The 14,891-nt window shown below is 63.3% G+C and overlaps 1 protein-coding gene and 1 long non-coding RNA gene across 3 annotated transcripts in view; one reads left to right on the top strand and one right to left on the bottom strand.

Moving 5' to 3' along the window:
• The first annotated feature begins 89 nt into the window (after positions 1-89).
• LOC121163579 lies at positions 90-3,206 on the top strand. 2 transcript variants are annotated; one of them, XR_005884913.1, is made up of 3 exons: positions 90-301; positions 1,821-2,681; positions 2,884-3,206. It is a non-coding gene; the product is annotated as an uncharacterized LOC121163579 (long non-coding RNA). The 2 variants fall into 2 exon arrangements; XR_005884912.1 differs by having other exon boundaries at positions 1,821-3,206.
• Positions 3,207-3,253: 47 nt separating this feature from the next.
• Positions 3,254-14,891, bottom strand: part of COL4A2 (collagen type IV alpha 2 chain) — a 115,670-nt gene continuing 104,032 nt past the window's right edge. Inside the window, exons 30-48 of the mRNA XM_040991534.1 lie at positions 14,386-14,547; positions 13,176-13,346; positions 12,751-12,894; positions 12,008-12,130; positions 11,649-11,830; positions 10,672-10,735; positions 10,475-10,549; positions 9,907-10,014; positions 9,502-9,609; positions 8,902-8,973; positions 7,274-7,399; positions 6,858-6,974; positions 6,430-6,591; positions 6,218-6,316; positions 5,825-5,971; positions 5,614-5,730; positions 4,853-5,044; positions 4,189-4,475; positions 3,254-3,511 (exon numbers count right to left, since the gene is read on the bottom strand). Coding sequence (XP_040847468.1) covers positions 3,254-3,511; positions 4,189-4,475; positions 4,853-5,044; positions 5,614-5,730; positions 5,825-5,971; positions 6,218-6,316; positions 6,430-6,591; positions 6,858-6,974; positions 7,274-7,399; positions 8,902-8,973; positions 9,502-9,609; positions 9,907-10,014; positions 10,475-10,549; positions 10,672-10,735; positions 11,649-11,830; positions 12,008-12,130; positions 12,751-12,894; positions 13,176-13,346; positions 14,386-14,547 — 2,714 coding nt within the window. The remainder of the gene's footprint in view (positions 3,512-4,188; positions 4,476-4,852; positions 5,045-5,613; positions 5,731-5,824; positions 5,972-6,217; positions 6,317-6,429; positions 6,592-6,857; positions 6,975-7,273; positions 7,400-8,901; positions 8,974-9,501; positions 9,610-9,906; positions 10,015-10,474; positions 10,550-10,671; positions 10,736-11,648; positions 11,831-12,007; positions 12,131-12,750; positions 12,895-13,175; positions 13,347-14,385; positions 14,548-14,891) is intronic.

Genomic DNA, 14,891 nt, shown 5'->3' on the forward strand with positions numbered 1-14,891 from the left:
ATCGGCTCATTCATTCTCCAGGTGGCTGTAATGGTTGAGCTGGGCTAGGCTGAAGCCAGGAGTCCGTTTAGGCCTCCCAGGTACCTGGCTGTCCTCTGCTGCTTCCCCAGGCGCAGGAGCAGGGAGTTGGATCAGAAGTGGAGCAGCTGGGACTCAACCTGGCGCCTGTATGGGCTGCTGAAGCTGCTGGTGGCAAGCCCACTACACCACGGTGCTGACCCGAGAGCCTGTTTAACCCTTTGAACTCCAGAACATTCACACTGCCAACAGCAGCAGCAGAGTGAGAGCTCGGGTCCTGCTAGTAGGTTTGGGGGTCCCTGGGACACCCCGGTTTCTGCATGTAAAACCCCCTTTCCAGCACTGCTGTTGAAGGTGCTGCGTTGTTTCCGGAGAAGATGGTGGCCTGGGTTCCTGGGGGCACTGGTTTCTGCTTCCTGGGAGGTGTCATTGAGAGCTAGGGGACCGCGGGGGGCTGCTGCTTCTGCAGGGAACCGCCAAGAGGCCGTCACGTGTGATGCCGTGTGCCCGGGATGGGGAGGGGCACTCCTGGGGGGCTGCTGCCCCCACTCCACCTGAGGCAGGCACACGGTCCCGGTTGGGGCAGGGGCGGCTCTCAGAGGAGTGCGTCCTTCTGCTGGGAATGTGCTCCCGAGGGGGCCAGTCCCGTGGGAGCCTTCCGGGGTGGGTGAGGCACCCCAGGCCTTTCTTCCCCAGTGTTGTCTGAGTCGACCTGTGGCCTGCTTTCCTTGAATGGCTGCAGGTGCATGCCAGCGTGTGTGCGTATACACATGTGCACGTCATCTCTGTGGATGCAGGGGTGCTCATTGCATGTCTGTGTGTGTGCATGTGCTTGTATGCACACGCGTGTGTGCGTGCCCACGTGTTGCACCTCGTCCATCAGCTCCATGCTGTGAGCCTCAGGATGCTCCCCCTGCTCTGTGTGTTGGGGTGAGGCCTCCTCACCCTGGCCAGGGTTCCTCTCCGTGGCTCTGCCTGGGCCCGCGGCTCTGGAACGATCCTTTCCTGGGGGGCTGGGCCATGTTCTGGTGGCAGTGGGGGAGTGTAGAGGTAGGCTGAGGCATGTGTGTAGAGACCAGTATAGCATGGGAGCCGCTGGTTGTTGTCCTTGGAGGGACCCCGTGCTTGTGAGATGGGGCTCAGGGTGGGGTGCTGGGGGTCGTGGGACAACTCAGGCTGGCCCCTTCCTTCCGGGTTTGGTCAGTGGCAGCTCTGTGGGCTCAGATGTCCCCCTGCACACCATCACTCCACTGCTGCCCTCCTCTGTGTCCTTGGGCCTCCCTGGCCATCAGTGACCTGGGCTGCGAGGAGGGACATTGGCCAGGTGTGCTGTGACACAACCCTGCTGGAATTGGACACTTTCTCATGCCTGCCTGGGGTTTTGGATTTGGGGAGGAGAACCGGGTGCCATCTGCAGCACTTGTTGCACAAGGTGCACTGTGTGTACAGATCAGTGCTGCACTGCGGGCTCCGGGGGGCCAAGGACTCAGCTCCGGGCAGCGGCTCCCAACTCCGGGCAGCGGCTCCCAACTCCCTGCCCGCCATCTCCCCTGCCCGCCATCCCCCCTCACTGCCATCTCCCCTTCCCCCATCTCCCTGCCCGCCATCCCCCCTGCCCGCCATTTCCCTGCCCGCCATCCTCCCTGCCCGCCATCTCCCCTGCCCGCCATCTCCCCAGCCCGCTATCTCCCCAGCCCGCTCTGCTCAGTTCCATTCCATTCCCTGGCAGACAGAGGGGCTGTGGAAGTTTATGAAAGCTTGCCTAGTAAATCTTGCCTGTTTCATGTGGTTCTTCCTACCAGTGTGGACCGTGGGAGTTTACTTTGGAGCTCAGATTATGTTGTCTGCCTTGGCTGCTGTTGCTATGGAGAAGTGGTGAGCTCCCATTCATGGGACACACCCAAGTGCCTGCCGTGACTGGGCGCCAGGCTGAAGCCAGGAGCTGGGGTCGCCGTGCCCGGCAGCTGCCTGTGACGTCAAGAACCCAGCTCCTTGAGCTGGCTGCCTGCTGCGCACAAGAGCCATACTGGCAGGAAGCTGCAGCCAGGAGCCCGGGGAGGGGGTCAGCCCTGGACCTCCTGCTGGTGGGTGTGGGGTCTCCTCCTGCTCCATGTGAAGTGCCCTGCCCAACGCCACCCTGGCTTTTTCTCTAGCCACTGTCCAGCCCAGGCCACTGGGGCACCTTCAGTGGAGTCCTCTGTCCCTTCTCACATCCCCATCCTGGGGGTTGTCCTGTGGAAAGCCTGGCTGGCTGTCCACAGCCCTGTCTGAGGGTCCTCCTGGCCTGGCCATTTCGGCTGTTGCCATGGCCACAGCTCTGTGCAACTAACCAACCTCCCCGCTGGCATGCTGGCGGGAGCTGGCTGTGCCTGACCTCCCCGCTGGCATGCTGGCGGGAGCTGGCTGTGCTTGGCATGCGAACAAGGACTTCCATTTCCTGGGCTGGCCTGGGCAAGTCACGTATCTTCTTGCGGGCAGCCAACTCCTGGAGCAGCCCGGACCCGTCTCTGTCCTCTGTGCCCAGGGCCTGCCCTGCTCCCTGGACTCACCCCCCACCCCCTGTCCCCATGACTGCTCCCTCCCCATGTCAGCTTCTCCCGCAGCCAGGCAGGCACCATAGCAGATACACGCCGCTCTACCAGACTCTTCTGCGCCTGTGAGAGGTGAGACTGACAACAACCTGGGGTTAGGTTAAAGACCAACTTTTATTTTTTGGTTGTTACATGGATTACAGTCACAGGATCTGGTTGGGGGTGGTGGGTACAGCTCAGCAGACAGGGTAGAGCCCACCGAGGGGGAGCACCACTTGGAATCCAGGAGGGTGACCGGGCGGCCTCTGTCCCTGTGTGAGTTCTGCCAACCCAGGGGTCACAAGGACACAATGCATGTGTGTGTGAGACGGGCGTCTACCAGTGCGCATGACCGGGCCCTGCCGAGGAACAGGACCGCAGACAGGGCTGCCACCTGCCTGTACCCCACCATGGAGTGCCAGGGTGCGAGCTGCCTGCGGAAAGCATGCGGCTGTGGGGCGGGGACAGTGTGTGGCTCGCTGTGGCTGGCACGGTGCTGCAGGGAGGCCCAGTGCCATCGCGGCTCCGGGGTGGCTGTGCTGCTGCCGTTTCTGTGGTAGCACTTCTTAAGGCAGTAACAATCAACGCCTCCTTGGGTTGGCACGTGAGGTAATGAGTTCGGAACAAGCACCACAGGCCCGGCTGGGCGGCTCTGGCCGCGCCGCTCACAGGTTCTTCATGCACACCTGGCAGCGGCTGATGTGCGTCCGGATGAGGCCGGCCTTGAGCGTGTCGGCCGAGGGGGAGCCCTGGAAGCTGCGCTCAGGGATGGTGGTGAGCCAGAAGCTGTACTTGTTGGCATAGTAGTGGCAGGTGCCGCGGCCGCCGTTGCACTCGATGAAGGGCGTGGCCCGGAAGTCCTCCAGACAGCTGCCCGGTGACACTAGCGACTGGCCGCCACCCTCATCTCCAGCTGCGGTGTGCTGCAGGGAGGGAAGGGACGGTTAAGAGGCCGCCCCGACTTGGGGCTCTCTCTCCTCCACCAGGAGTGGGCTCCACACGCGCATGGGAGATCTAGGTGAAGCTCCCGGCTTCCATGAGGCCCTCGCGGCCGTCTGCTCAGTAAGAACAGTGCAGGCCAGCACCTGTGGCCGCATCGAGAGCCGGCGTCACCGTGGCCCCCCGTGAGTCTGCATTCAGACCATCTACACGTGACTGCTGTGCGACAAATTCTGCTTCCTGTCGGGCTCGGTCAGCACTGAGGCTGCCGGCTGGGCCGCTGGGCCGCTGCAGATTTTACTGGTGTCTGCTGAGGTGGAAGTACCCACCAGGCCCTGCTGGGAGATGCTGCCCGAGGGAGCCCCGGGAGGCAGCTGGGCAGAGGCTGGGCTTCGGTGTGCTGCTCCACATGATACGTGCCCGGGCAGCACGTGCTGGGACAGGTGTGCACACAGGAACATGTGCACACACAGGGCAGGCGGGTGTGTCTGTTCTCACCTGCTGTGCACCTGCAGGGCACTGTCTCTGCTCCTGGAGGTCAAGGTGCCCTGCTGCCATCAGCCCCTTCCGTGTCCTCCCCGCGCCTTCGGAGGCGCACAGGCCTCAGCCGAGGAGAGCTGTGACTCTAGTTGAGATGCAACGAGCGGCAAGTACCACCTACCATGAGGAAGGAGTAGCCAATCCACAGGCTACGCCAGCCGGCTGGGCAGTGGGGGATGGACACGTCCTGGCTGTGCACGGCGATGGCCACGGCGGGGGCCTCGCACACGGAGCAGCGGCTGATGTAGGGCCTGATTTCCTCCTCGGCCACGGGCATCATGGGCAGTGGTGCCGTGGTGGACAGCCAGTAGGACTTGTCATTGCGGCTGGCGTAGTAGCAGATGTCTCCGGGGTTACAGTAGAGGAAGGGCATGGTGCTGAAGCGTGCCAAGCAGGAGCCTGCCAGCCCTGTGGGAGAGAGTGCGTGAGGCCACGGCCCAGACAGAGGCCAGCCCTGGGAGAGAGTGCGTGAGGCCATGGCCCCAGTGACAGGCCGGAGTGCTGGGCCCTCTAAACCAGGGCTTGCCCAGGGGGCTGCAGAGCGGCATTTTCACAGAGCAGCCCTTGTATCAGGGAGGGGTCTTCACAGCTCCCAGACCCTCAGAGCAGCCCAGACAAGGCCCTGCACTTGCTCCGCCATGGTGCAGCTGGCTGCTGGGATCACCCAGGACCCCAGGGTTCACGGCTCAGCCCTCTTCACGCTGGGGCGTGGGACGGGTGGGTCCCTCTCCTCACTCCCCAGCTGCCCACCCCAAGGGCTGCATGCGTCCCTCTAGGAGCCCTACCCAGGTCCTGGTTGTGCGCCTTCTCCTGACCCTCGAAGTACAGCAGGCTGTAGCCGCTCCACAGCTTATTCATGCCCGTGGGGCACATGGGTTCCTGGTCCGTCTGGCTGTGCTTCACCAGCAGGTAGCCGATGCTGACACTGCGGCCAGGCATGCCTGGCAGCCCGGGGCTCCCTGGTCGGCCGGGCTCCCCTGGTGCCGAGAAAGCAGCCCCGTGAGTGCAGGGTCACAGGTGCACGGGGGCAGCTCACGGTGCCTCCTAGAACTGGGGGTCTCAGCCCCACCCCCTGCCCTGGCCCCGGCCACGTGCCTCTGCAGGGCACGCCCACACCAAGCTCAGCACCCAGGAAGCTCCCTGGAGGCTGATGGCCGCAGCCGCCCAGGACTCGGACCCAAGGCCAGCTCCATAACTCTTCCCAGGTTAGGAATCTGTCTTCATGGTTGCTTGCGCCCAACCCTCTCTGGGGGCAACCCTTCTCCTTCCCTATCCTGGTCTCCTACTGGGAGGGGACGCTACACTGGAGGCATGGACACCATGGAGGTGGGACTGTGGGTGCAGTACAGGATGTGGCCCACACACCCTACAGGACTGGGGCAGGTGTGGTGTGGGGCAGCTCTGTCACTGGCACGGGGGCGGTGGCACAGCTCAGGGTCAGGGCATTAAGCATGGCCGCTGGCTGCATCAGAGCCCACACCTAGGCCATAGCTCAGGATGCTATGAATAAATTTCAGCTTTTTCCACACATCCGCAGGTCACTCACCTTCTTGGCCAACAGGCCCCGGGTGCCCCATTGGCCCCTGGTCGCCCCGGATGCCTGGCACAGCAGACACACCGCCTCTGCCTTGGGGCCCGGCCTTCCCTGGAGCCCCTCGGAGACCTGCGAGTGGGTGGGGGGTGAGTGACAGGTTGGGGCCACACCCATTATCCCCCCAGTTCTTGTTTCGTAGCAGGTGAGAACAGAGGCAGCCTACCTGGTTCTCCAGGAGGTCCTTGGGGCCCCATCTCACCCTGGGCCCCAGGAGGACCTCTCCTCCCCTGGGGGCCCACGGGCCCGTGCTGGACAGCAACTCTCTGGGGGAGTCCCACAATGCCAGGGGACCCCACAGGGCCAGGGGCACCTGGGAGAGGGGAGAGAGGGAGCCTGGTAAATCCAGTGGACACATTTCCTGCCCTACAGAGATGCCCCAGCTCTCTGCCTCCCACAGGGCCCTGCTCCACCAGCAGCAGCTCCCCCTGCCACCGCCAGCCCCATCACAGCCTCAGCAGCTCCTGGTCCCTCCCTCCCTCTGCCCTCCTGGGGATGGCCCCAGCTGAAGGCCCCTGTTGAGGCTCCCCCTGGCAGCGAGGGGGCAGAGGCCACTTACCGGGGAATCCCTGGTCGCCCTTAGGGCCCTTGGGGCCTCGGTCACCAGCGGCTCCCGTGGCTCCAGTGTTACCCATGAATCCCTGCTCTCCCCTGGGTCCTGTAGCACAGGATGGGTGTGGGGAGGGGGAGATGTGGATATCAGGAGGACGTGGGGTCTCGCACCCCACCTCGGCCTGCACTGCCTGCCCCTCCCGCACCACTGCTACCCACCTTTCTCCCCCGGGAGGCCGAACACGCCAGGCAGGCCCTGGAGCCCCGGGTCGCCAACCCAGCCCTTGCTCCCGGGAATTCCTGCACTTCCTGGACTGCCGTCCTCTCCTTTGCTTCCGGGAAGAGCGGCAGGCCCAGGTGGGCCTGGTAAGCCTGGGTACCCTGCGCACAACCAGAGACCGGGTGAGGCAGGGTCCAGGGGTTGTGGGGGGCAGGGGAGGGACAACCAGGGTCTCTGGCAAGCTGGCCACTGCAGGTGGCTTGGGCCATTCAGCCACCACCCCAGCACCCCATCCCATCCTCTGATAAAGCGGAGACACCGGCCCCTAGCAAGTGGCAGACCAGAGCTGCTGTGGCAAGTCTGGATGTGGTACGGGATGGTGTCCAGCGAGCAAGATGCCCGCGCGCTGAGACCTGCGTCTGCTTACCTTGTGGGCCGAATATTCCTGCTGCGCCCTTGTCGCCAGGCAGCCCCGAGATGTTGGAGGGCGGTGTGATCCCAGGGAAGCCCTGCAGCCCTGGGCTCCCGGCTGGGCCTCGCTCCCCTGGGAGGTAGGGAAATGGAAGAGGCCTTACTTCAGATGCCAGCAGGTGGCTCTGCAAACCTGTACCCTCACCAGGCCCGGGACCCTGAGCCATGGAGCCAGCCCCCGGGGACAGGGAGCTTTGTGGGTGGGCTGTGGCAGCCACAAGTTCAGAAGCAGACTTCGGGGACACAGACTGGCCGGGCTGGCCCAGCTCAGAGGTGTTAACATGCTCCTGGTAGAATGCTGGGTGAGGGGAGACCCATGCCGTGCACAGTGCTGGCTGCTGGAGACTTGATCTGCTACCTGTGCCGCCTCACCTGGCACTCCCTGCTCCCCTTTGTGTCCGGGGACTCCCACAGGGCCTGGGAGTGTGTTGGGCTCTCCGGGGTCTCCCCTGTCTCCGGTGGGGCCTGGGAACCCAGGATCTCCATGGATGTCGGCACCTGTAGGAGGCGAAACAGCAGCGATGGCAAAGGCTTCCCCATGGGCCAAGTCCATTTTCCTACGTGGAAAGATTGCTTGGTGTAACCCAGCTCTGTGTCATGGAGTGTGAGGCTCGGGAGGGACCCCAGGTGGTCCGGCTGCGTGGGTGCATGGGCTGGGATCCTGCGCCACGGCTTCTGATCCTTGGTCTTACTGAAAATCACCCTTTGCCCCGTTCAGTCAGCAGGTGCACAAGCCGTCTGTGGAAACAGGATTGTGTGATGTGGTTCCCTCCCACTGCCCAGTGCTGCTGCAGCCAGAGGGAGAACCACAACATGGCAGTGATGTGTGCACAGCATGGGAGCATGAGTGTAAATGCACAGCCAACATCCACTGGAACACGTGACTGTTGTGTGTACATGTGTGAACGTGTCTGTGTAACAGATCTATGCTCTCCCTGAACACAGACAACTCCCATTTATTGAAAACAATAAAAGCTGTTTCCAACAAAAGGAAAAAGCGATGATTCCCTTTGTCCACGGCCCCTGTCCTTCGGACGGTCTCATCCAAGTCCAGGAAATGAGGACATGAATGGCAACACGGAGGCCATGGGCCCCCCTGTGCCGGGTTCGTGACATCCTGGGGGACACGCAGGCGAGGGCGGCCTCCAGCCAGGCATGCAGGACGCCTGTCCCCCATATCAGACAGGGCTCAGGGCCTGGGCCCACCCCTGCTCCCAGGAAGACGGCGATGGGACGCCTGCTTCGCCTGTGGGAGACCCAGCAGCCACCGGCCCGGCCCCAGCTGGTGTGGCTCTTCAGGGATTCAGAGTGAACCAGTGGACGGAAGTTCTCCGCTTTTAAAACAATTATGTATTTGACAGGCAGAGTTACAGAGAATCTATCTCCTGGTTCACTGTCCAAATGGCCATGACAGCTGGAGCAACAAGCCAGGAGTGTCCAGGTCTCCACGTGCGTGCAGGGGCCCGAGGACCAGAGCCTGCCACAGCACTGTCCCCTTCTGCCTTTTAAAATAAATGAGTGAACAGAGTGAACCAATGTCCTTCACAACAGTTTATGAAAGCAGGGAAAGCTGTTAGATGTCATATTCTCCCCGGGGGACGTCTGTGGCCCACCCCTGCTGGGGACACACTCGCGGCCTGGCCCCAGCCTAAGTGCACTGTGGGAGGGGCTTTGGGTGTGGTCGGGGGTGGAGCCAGGCCCTTGGGGGAAGTGCTGGGGAGCCTGGAGTGCAGGGTCCTCTTGGGATGCAGCTGTGACCCCAGGCTGCAGGCCCTGGGCCACCAGCCTACGGTGCTGTCATGGCAGCTGGCTGGGTGGGTGAGCTTGGGGGGACCCCTGCCACACCCCAAAGTGCTGCAAAGAAAGCAAAACACTGCTCCTGCCCCAGCCAGACCAGAGGAGGCCAAGTAGACAGTCTGAGCTGAGGGGCTGGGGGATCCCCTCTGCAGCTTGCAGCCCACCAGGGGCCACCAAACCATCCCGCCGTGAACCCCGAGTACCTGGGGAGCCCTGGAGGCCCTTGGTGCCGGGCAAGCCGTGCAGTCCCCCGATCCCTCGAAGCCCCGGGAAACCTGTGGAAAGTCACATGGTCATCCAGTGGCGAAGCGGGAGCCTCAGACAACGCTGCCCCTATGACGGGACCGGCACCTGCCGCGTTCTGATCATCCTGCGCACAGGCCTGGCTTACTCCAGGGGCGAAGCAATCCCGATGCTGCCCCACCTGTCAGCCCCACTTTCACAGATGCCCCCCGGCCTCGGGCCCTGGGCAGAGGAGCTGTCGTGGCTGGTGAGCCCCTAGCTTGTACCCCAGGTCCCTGGCAGGATGGCCAGTCACTCTGCACTCACACTCGGCTCTTGCCCGGGGGGTGGGCACGGCCCCACTGAGGAGGGCTCATCCGAAACCGTTGCAGCCAATGGCTTTGGAGCCCCGAGCCTTGCGTGCCCAGAGGAGGCACGCAAGGAGGTCCCCGGGAGGTCTGCGTGCTGGACAGGGCACCACTTCTTTGTGGACCGGCTTCTCAGACCGTTTCCTCACTGCAAACAGCCCGCTGTCCCGCCTCCGCCATCCCCGCGGTGGGCCGAGGAAAGCGAGGCCTCACCTGGTAAGCCTGGTCTCCCTGGCCAGCCTTGGTCTCCCTTGTCGCCGGGCCGTCCGATCTGGCCTGGGTCGCCCTGTGGGCCCTGGAGCCCCGTGAGTCCCGGGAAGCCTGGGGAGTGGGAAGACACCCTGAGACCCTGCTGGGGTCCTGCCTGGTTGGGTGGGGAACCAGGCAGGGTCAGTTGTACACATACCACCTCAATCCCCAAGTTCGCAACACGGCTGGCCCAGCCTTGCTATAGCCTTGTCCTAGTATCTTAACAGATGTCCAGAGAGCATCCACAGAGAAGGGCTCCCAGGCGAATGCAGACCAGGCACAGCTGGCTTTCTGTAGCCACTTGGGATCCACAGGCCGGGCTGGATGTCTGCCTGTGCTCCCCGGGGGTCTCGGGACACCGGGTCTCACCTGTCTGGCCTTTGAGGCCGGGTGGCCCTTGGGCACCGGTCAGGCCTGTGATCCCGGGGAAGCCGACTTCGCCTTCTGCTCCCTTCTCTCCGAAGAATCCCTTTACACCTGCAGGCACAGGTGGGCGCCGTCAGGGGCTGTGCGCTGCCCCGGCCCCTTCCTCCGCCAGCTCTCTACCCAACTGCTTGCCCTAAGGCTGTGAGTGCTGCCTCCGACGCGGGCCCGCGTACAGGGCTGTCGCTGGGCAGGGCGCTGCATGGCGTCCAGCCTAGCACACAGCCTTGTGGTGCCTTCCACCTGGCTGCCATCACCTGCTTCCCAGGGTGTGTGGTGGCAGAGAGCCGGACTGGATCTGTGGGCAGACCTAGGCCCTGGGACCCAGCATGTTATAGGGGTCTGTACCTCCCCATCTCCAGGAGCAGCACTGACGTCTGTGGCCAGGCAGAGCCACTCGGCAAACTCTGCTCAGGTTAGGCCAGCTGCCACGGCTGGGAGCCGATCTGCTGACCCGGCCAGCCGGGCCGGCCCCAGTGGTGCAGGCTGAAGGCTGACTGAGGCATGTGCGTACCTGGTACTCCGGCCGTGCCCTGTTCACCCTTCAGGCCGGGGTTTCCTGGCAAGTCTATTGTGTCCCCCACATCACCTGTGGCAAGAGTACAAGATGGTTAAGGGCAGCCCCCTGCAGTTGTTGCCCCCTGCAGTTGTTGCCCCTTTGGGGGCCAGGGGCTCAGGACCTGGCACCCCTCTGCTCCCGGTGGCACTCACCCAGGTCTCCAGTCTGGCCCACCTCGCCGTACAGACCTGCTCTTCCTGGGGCCCCCTTGTCGCCCTGTGGGGAGGGAGGCAGGAGCCACTGAGAAGATGGTGGTGGCGGCAGGTGGGGGCGGGGGGCTAGCCTTTGGGAGGGTTGACATCTCTTCATGGATGTGCGCACTTGGCCACGGGCAGGGGCACCCCGAGAAGGACGGAACCCTCACTGGGCCACAGCTCACGCCGCAGGGCTGCTCGCTCTGGTGACCCTCCACGCCGAAGGGCCACGTGATTGCTGGCCCTCACGTGTGCAGAGTCCTGTCCTGTGCCGGGCAGGACTTGCCGCATGACAAGCTCATGTGTGCCTGCTCTGCTCCTGGCTGGGCCACACTCCAGTCAGGCCTGAATCAGGTGCCGTGGACACTGCCTGCTGTGCCCTTCCGTTCAGAGTGGCTGACCACAGACCTCTGCCCCGAGCTACACATCTGTGGAGTGATGGGAGGCAGGTGGCTGGACGATAAGGCCCACCAGACACGGTGTGGGAGTGCAGGTTCCCAGGCAGGGGCCCACTGTGAACACCCGAGTGAGTCAGCCACAGGCTGAGAACTGTGAGCACTCCAGTCTCCAACTGCGAGAGGAGGCCACCAAGGAGCAGGCGCAGTGCAGCCGCAGTGTGTCACGACCTTGGCCGTGCAGGCAGAGGGCTGTCCCGGGGTCACAGGCCTGCCTTCAGTGGGCGCTCAGCTCTCTCCTGTTGGACGAGGTCACTGGGACCCGGCCAGCCCAGTTGTGAGTAAGGGCTGCTGGCCGCCATGCCTGCCAGTGCCCACAGGCCTGGTGGATGGCCTCGCAGCTACTCCCTGCAGGGCCCAGCGCAGTTGCAGTGGCCAGCTCTGAGCCTGCGTGCCCAGCCCTGGCTGGTGGGCGTGGGGCCACGACCCACTCGCCAACAGCAGAGAGGAGCCTCAGGGCACACCGAGAGTGACACTCACCCGACTTCCTGTGAATCCTGGGAATCCGATGATGCCAGGGGGACCAGCCACCCCTGGGAACCCTGGCAAGCCGGGTATGCCGGGGACGCCGATGTCACCCTTGACTCCCTTGATGTGGCCGGGTCTCCCGGGCAGCCCCGGGATGCCTGCGAGTCCAGGGACCCCCGGCATTCCTTGGATACCTGTGGGAAGACCGGGGAGTTTGGAGTTGGGAAGGGGGCGCAGCAGCTGCCCCTGCAGCCATGGTGTTCTGCAGAGGCAGGCGGCTTGGGCATCGAAGTCCCACTGAGCACCGTGTGTGTGGATCCTGGGGTGCAGGGAGACGGGCTAGGGAGCCAGTGGCAGCGGGAAGGCCTCACCTTTCAAGCCCAGGTACCCTTTGAGTCCCATGGGTCCTTCGTCTCCTTTCTCCCCTTTGATATCTTTCATTCCTGGCAGGATGATGGGAGGGGGTCCTGGGGGGCCGGGGTCCCCTCGGCTGCCTGGGAGGGAACGGAGCAGAGTCACTGTCCTGGCCACTTCATACTCTCTGGCCCTGCCCTGAGCTATGGGGGCTGCGTGCACCATGCCCCCGAGGCAGGGGCCGGGCAAGGCCCGATGGCTCCAGGGGACAGCCAGCTGGGTGACCACACTCACTCATATACTGTGGCTTGGGGTACATGGTGTCAGGATGGGCGCTCAGGCTTGGCAAGACCAAACGCCAGGATCCGGTCCCCAGGGAACCCCCAGCCCAGGGTCAGATCGTGAGGTCATGCCAGCTTGAAGATGGTTTTTAAATGTCTGGCTTTGCCGTGTGACATCTTGGCATTGACATCAAGATGATTCAAAAATGCAACCTGAAGTGGACATCTTGAAGAACTGGTGCCCTGGGTTCCATTTCATTTGCTAAAAATTCCAAAAAACGCTCACCCTTCAGCTCACGCCCTCCCCACTCTGACACTGCTATGGTGCTGTCGGTGTGTCATTGTCACGGCAGAGTATCCCGGGTGAGTGGCCCTGGGGTTCACCGTGACTGCTTCGAGAGCAGCGTCTCTCACACCAGGAACCGTGTCAGCCACACACACACACACACGTGCACGCACGGGCCTGGCAAGGGGCTTACCTTTGTCACCTGGCTCTCCAGCTGGGCCCTTCTCCCCAGTTCTTCCAAAAAATCCCGTCTCGCCTTTGACGCCTGGCAGCCCGGGTCTGCCTTTGAGCCCCAGCATACCTTGGAAGCCATCCATCCCTGGCGAGCCCCTCTCCCCTTTGGAACAAGAGACAGAAGGTGTTCATCAAATGACTGGGTGGGGTCTCAGCTCACACACTGCATGGGGTGGAACGGACGCCCCACGCTTGGGTGGGGTTATAGGGGTAGCTGTTACAGAGGCTGCCCAGCCTCTCTTGGCAAATCCATCAACTAGCACTTGAGGGAGGTGGGCTACTCTTGAGTCTGCATCAGCCATGGCTGGGGGAGCCCTCCTTGGCCACAGGGACCCGCCAGACCCCGGGACAAGGTGGTGGTGGTGGTGGTCGTGGCCCCAGTACCTTTTGGCCCGGGGATGCCAGGCATGCCAACCATTCCTTTAAATCCAGGGCTTCCAGGCTGGCCTCGCTCGCCAGAATAGCCGGCGTCCCCTCGGTCCCCAGCGAGACCTTTCATGCCCACGGGCCCGGGCACGCCAGTGTCACCCGGTTCTCCTCTCTCCCCAGGCAGACCTGTCACAGAAGGACACAAGGAAAGCCAAGTGGCGACAAGCACTTCTGGCGGGGAAGAAAGTGGAAGTGGCAGGGAGGACGTGCTCGCCCACAGTGTCCCAGCACGCGGGGAGCCCCTCCGGCTGGCCTTGCGTGACCTTCAGAGTCCCTCCGGCTGGCCTCTGGTGGACCAGTGGCATGTGAGCCTGTGGTGGCTTCCTTCCAGCAGGGGAGAAGTGAGGGGATGGCTGGGGCATGGCTGCCAGGCGGGTCAGGACCCTGCCTGCCAGCTCATCTGGCCCGGCCACCTCGCCCGTCCTGGCCTCCTGCGCCCTCCCTGCCAACAGCGGCCGGCTGCTCCTGGCCTCCTGGACCACCTTCTTGACTCGGCCTTCATCTTTGTGGTCCACATGGCTGGAGCTCCCCCAAGGGGCTGCTCCCACCAAGCCAGCTCTGGGGGGCTTCTGGCATCTGCTCAGGCTGACCCCTGTCCTGGAAAGCCCCCACTCCTCTACCACGGCCACAGTACCCCGCCTGGAGCCCCTCCTCAGCAAAAAGGGACCTGACATGCTACCTCGTCCCGGCACATGCAACACAGGTGCAAACCTGACTGGGCAAAACCGAGCACTGGGCAGCCCAGCAGGGCACTGTGTGGGTGCAACCCGCTCCACTGGGCAGCACAGTCCATCGTCCTGGACCCAGCCCACCACACCTGCACCCTGACTTCCTTCCTTCCCTGCCGGTCAGCCGGCTGTCAGCTGTGTCACCTCCCGGCATCTCTGCTCCACAGCCCACCCTGTGGCCCCGGATACCCCGATCCTTGCCTTTCTGGATCACAGCAGTTGTGGGGAGCGCCTGCAGGAGTCAGGCTTCGACCCACAACCCCCACATGACAACGGGCATACAGCATGAGCTGGCAGCTCAGGCCAAGTCTCACCCGCTGGACCCAATGCCAGGGTCTCCGGGGGAGGCAGAGCTGGTGTGCTGTAATACAAACGAGGCTCCTGTCCCTTCCTGTGTGTGTCAGGATGCGGGTGAGGGGGCTGGGGTGGAGTCTTACCTTCAGGGCCTGGGGTCCCTGGGCGCCCAAAGGGTCCTGGCTGGCCAATAGCTCCGGGGAACCCATGCTCTCCAGGAGGGCCCTGCCGTCCCTGCTGGCCCGAAGGCCCGGGCAGGCCGAGCTGTCCCTTGAGCCCTGGCATCCCGGGCATCCCCTGGCTTCCTGTAGGGATGGAGATGAGAGCTGTGAGACCAGCACTGCACTGGAGGCCCGCACCCCACTTACCCCTGCCTTGGCCTGCCCTCCAAGCTGAGAACCTGGAAGCACATGGACAGGCTGACTATTGCTGCCCCCAGAGCAGGTGGCTGATCCCTGGCAGGTCCCACCACCTTCTCCTTTTCCCTCACTCGTGGGGTTGACACTGTATCCTAAGTGCCACTTAGCTTTTTCCAGGTGACATTGTCTTTTGGCTATTTTGCCATGTTTAAAAAATATTCTTTCGAAGCTAGTGGTATACTGTGGTATAGGAGGTGGGGCTGCCACCTGCAGAGACAGCATGCCAGGTT

Source organism: Ochotona curzoniae, unplaced genomic scaffold (assembly GCF_017591425.1).
Source record: "Ochotona curzoniae isolate NIBS_2020 unplaced genomic scaffold, NIBS_Ocur_1.0 contig_64, whole genome shotgun sequence".
Taxonomy (NCBI): domain Eukaryota; kingdom Metazoa; phylum Chordata; class Mammalia; order Lagomorpha; family Ochotonidae; genus Ochotona; species Ochotona curzoniae.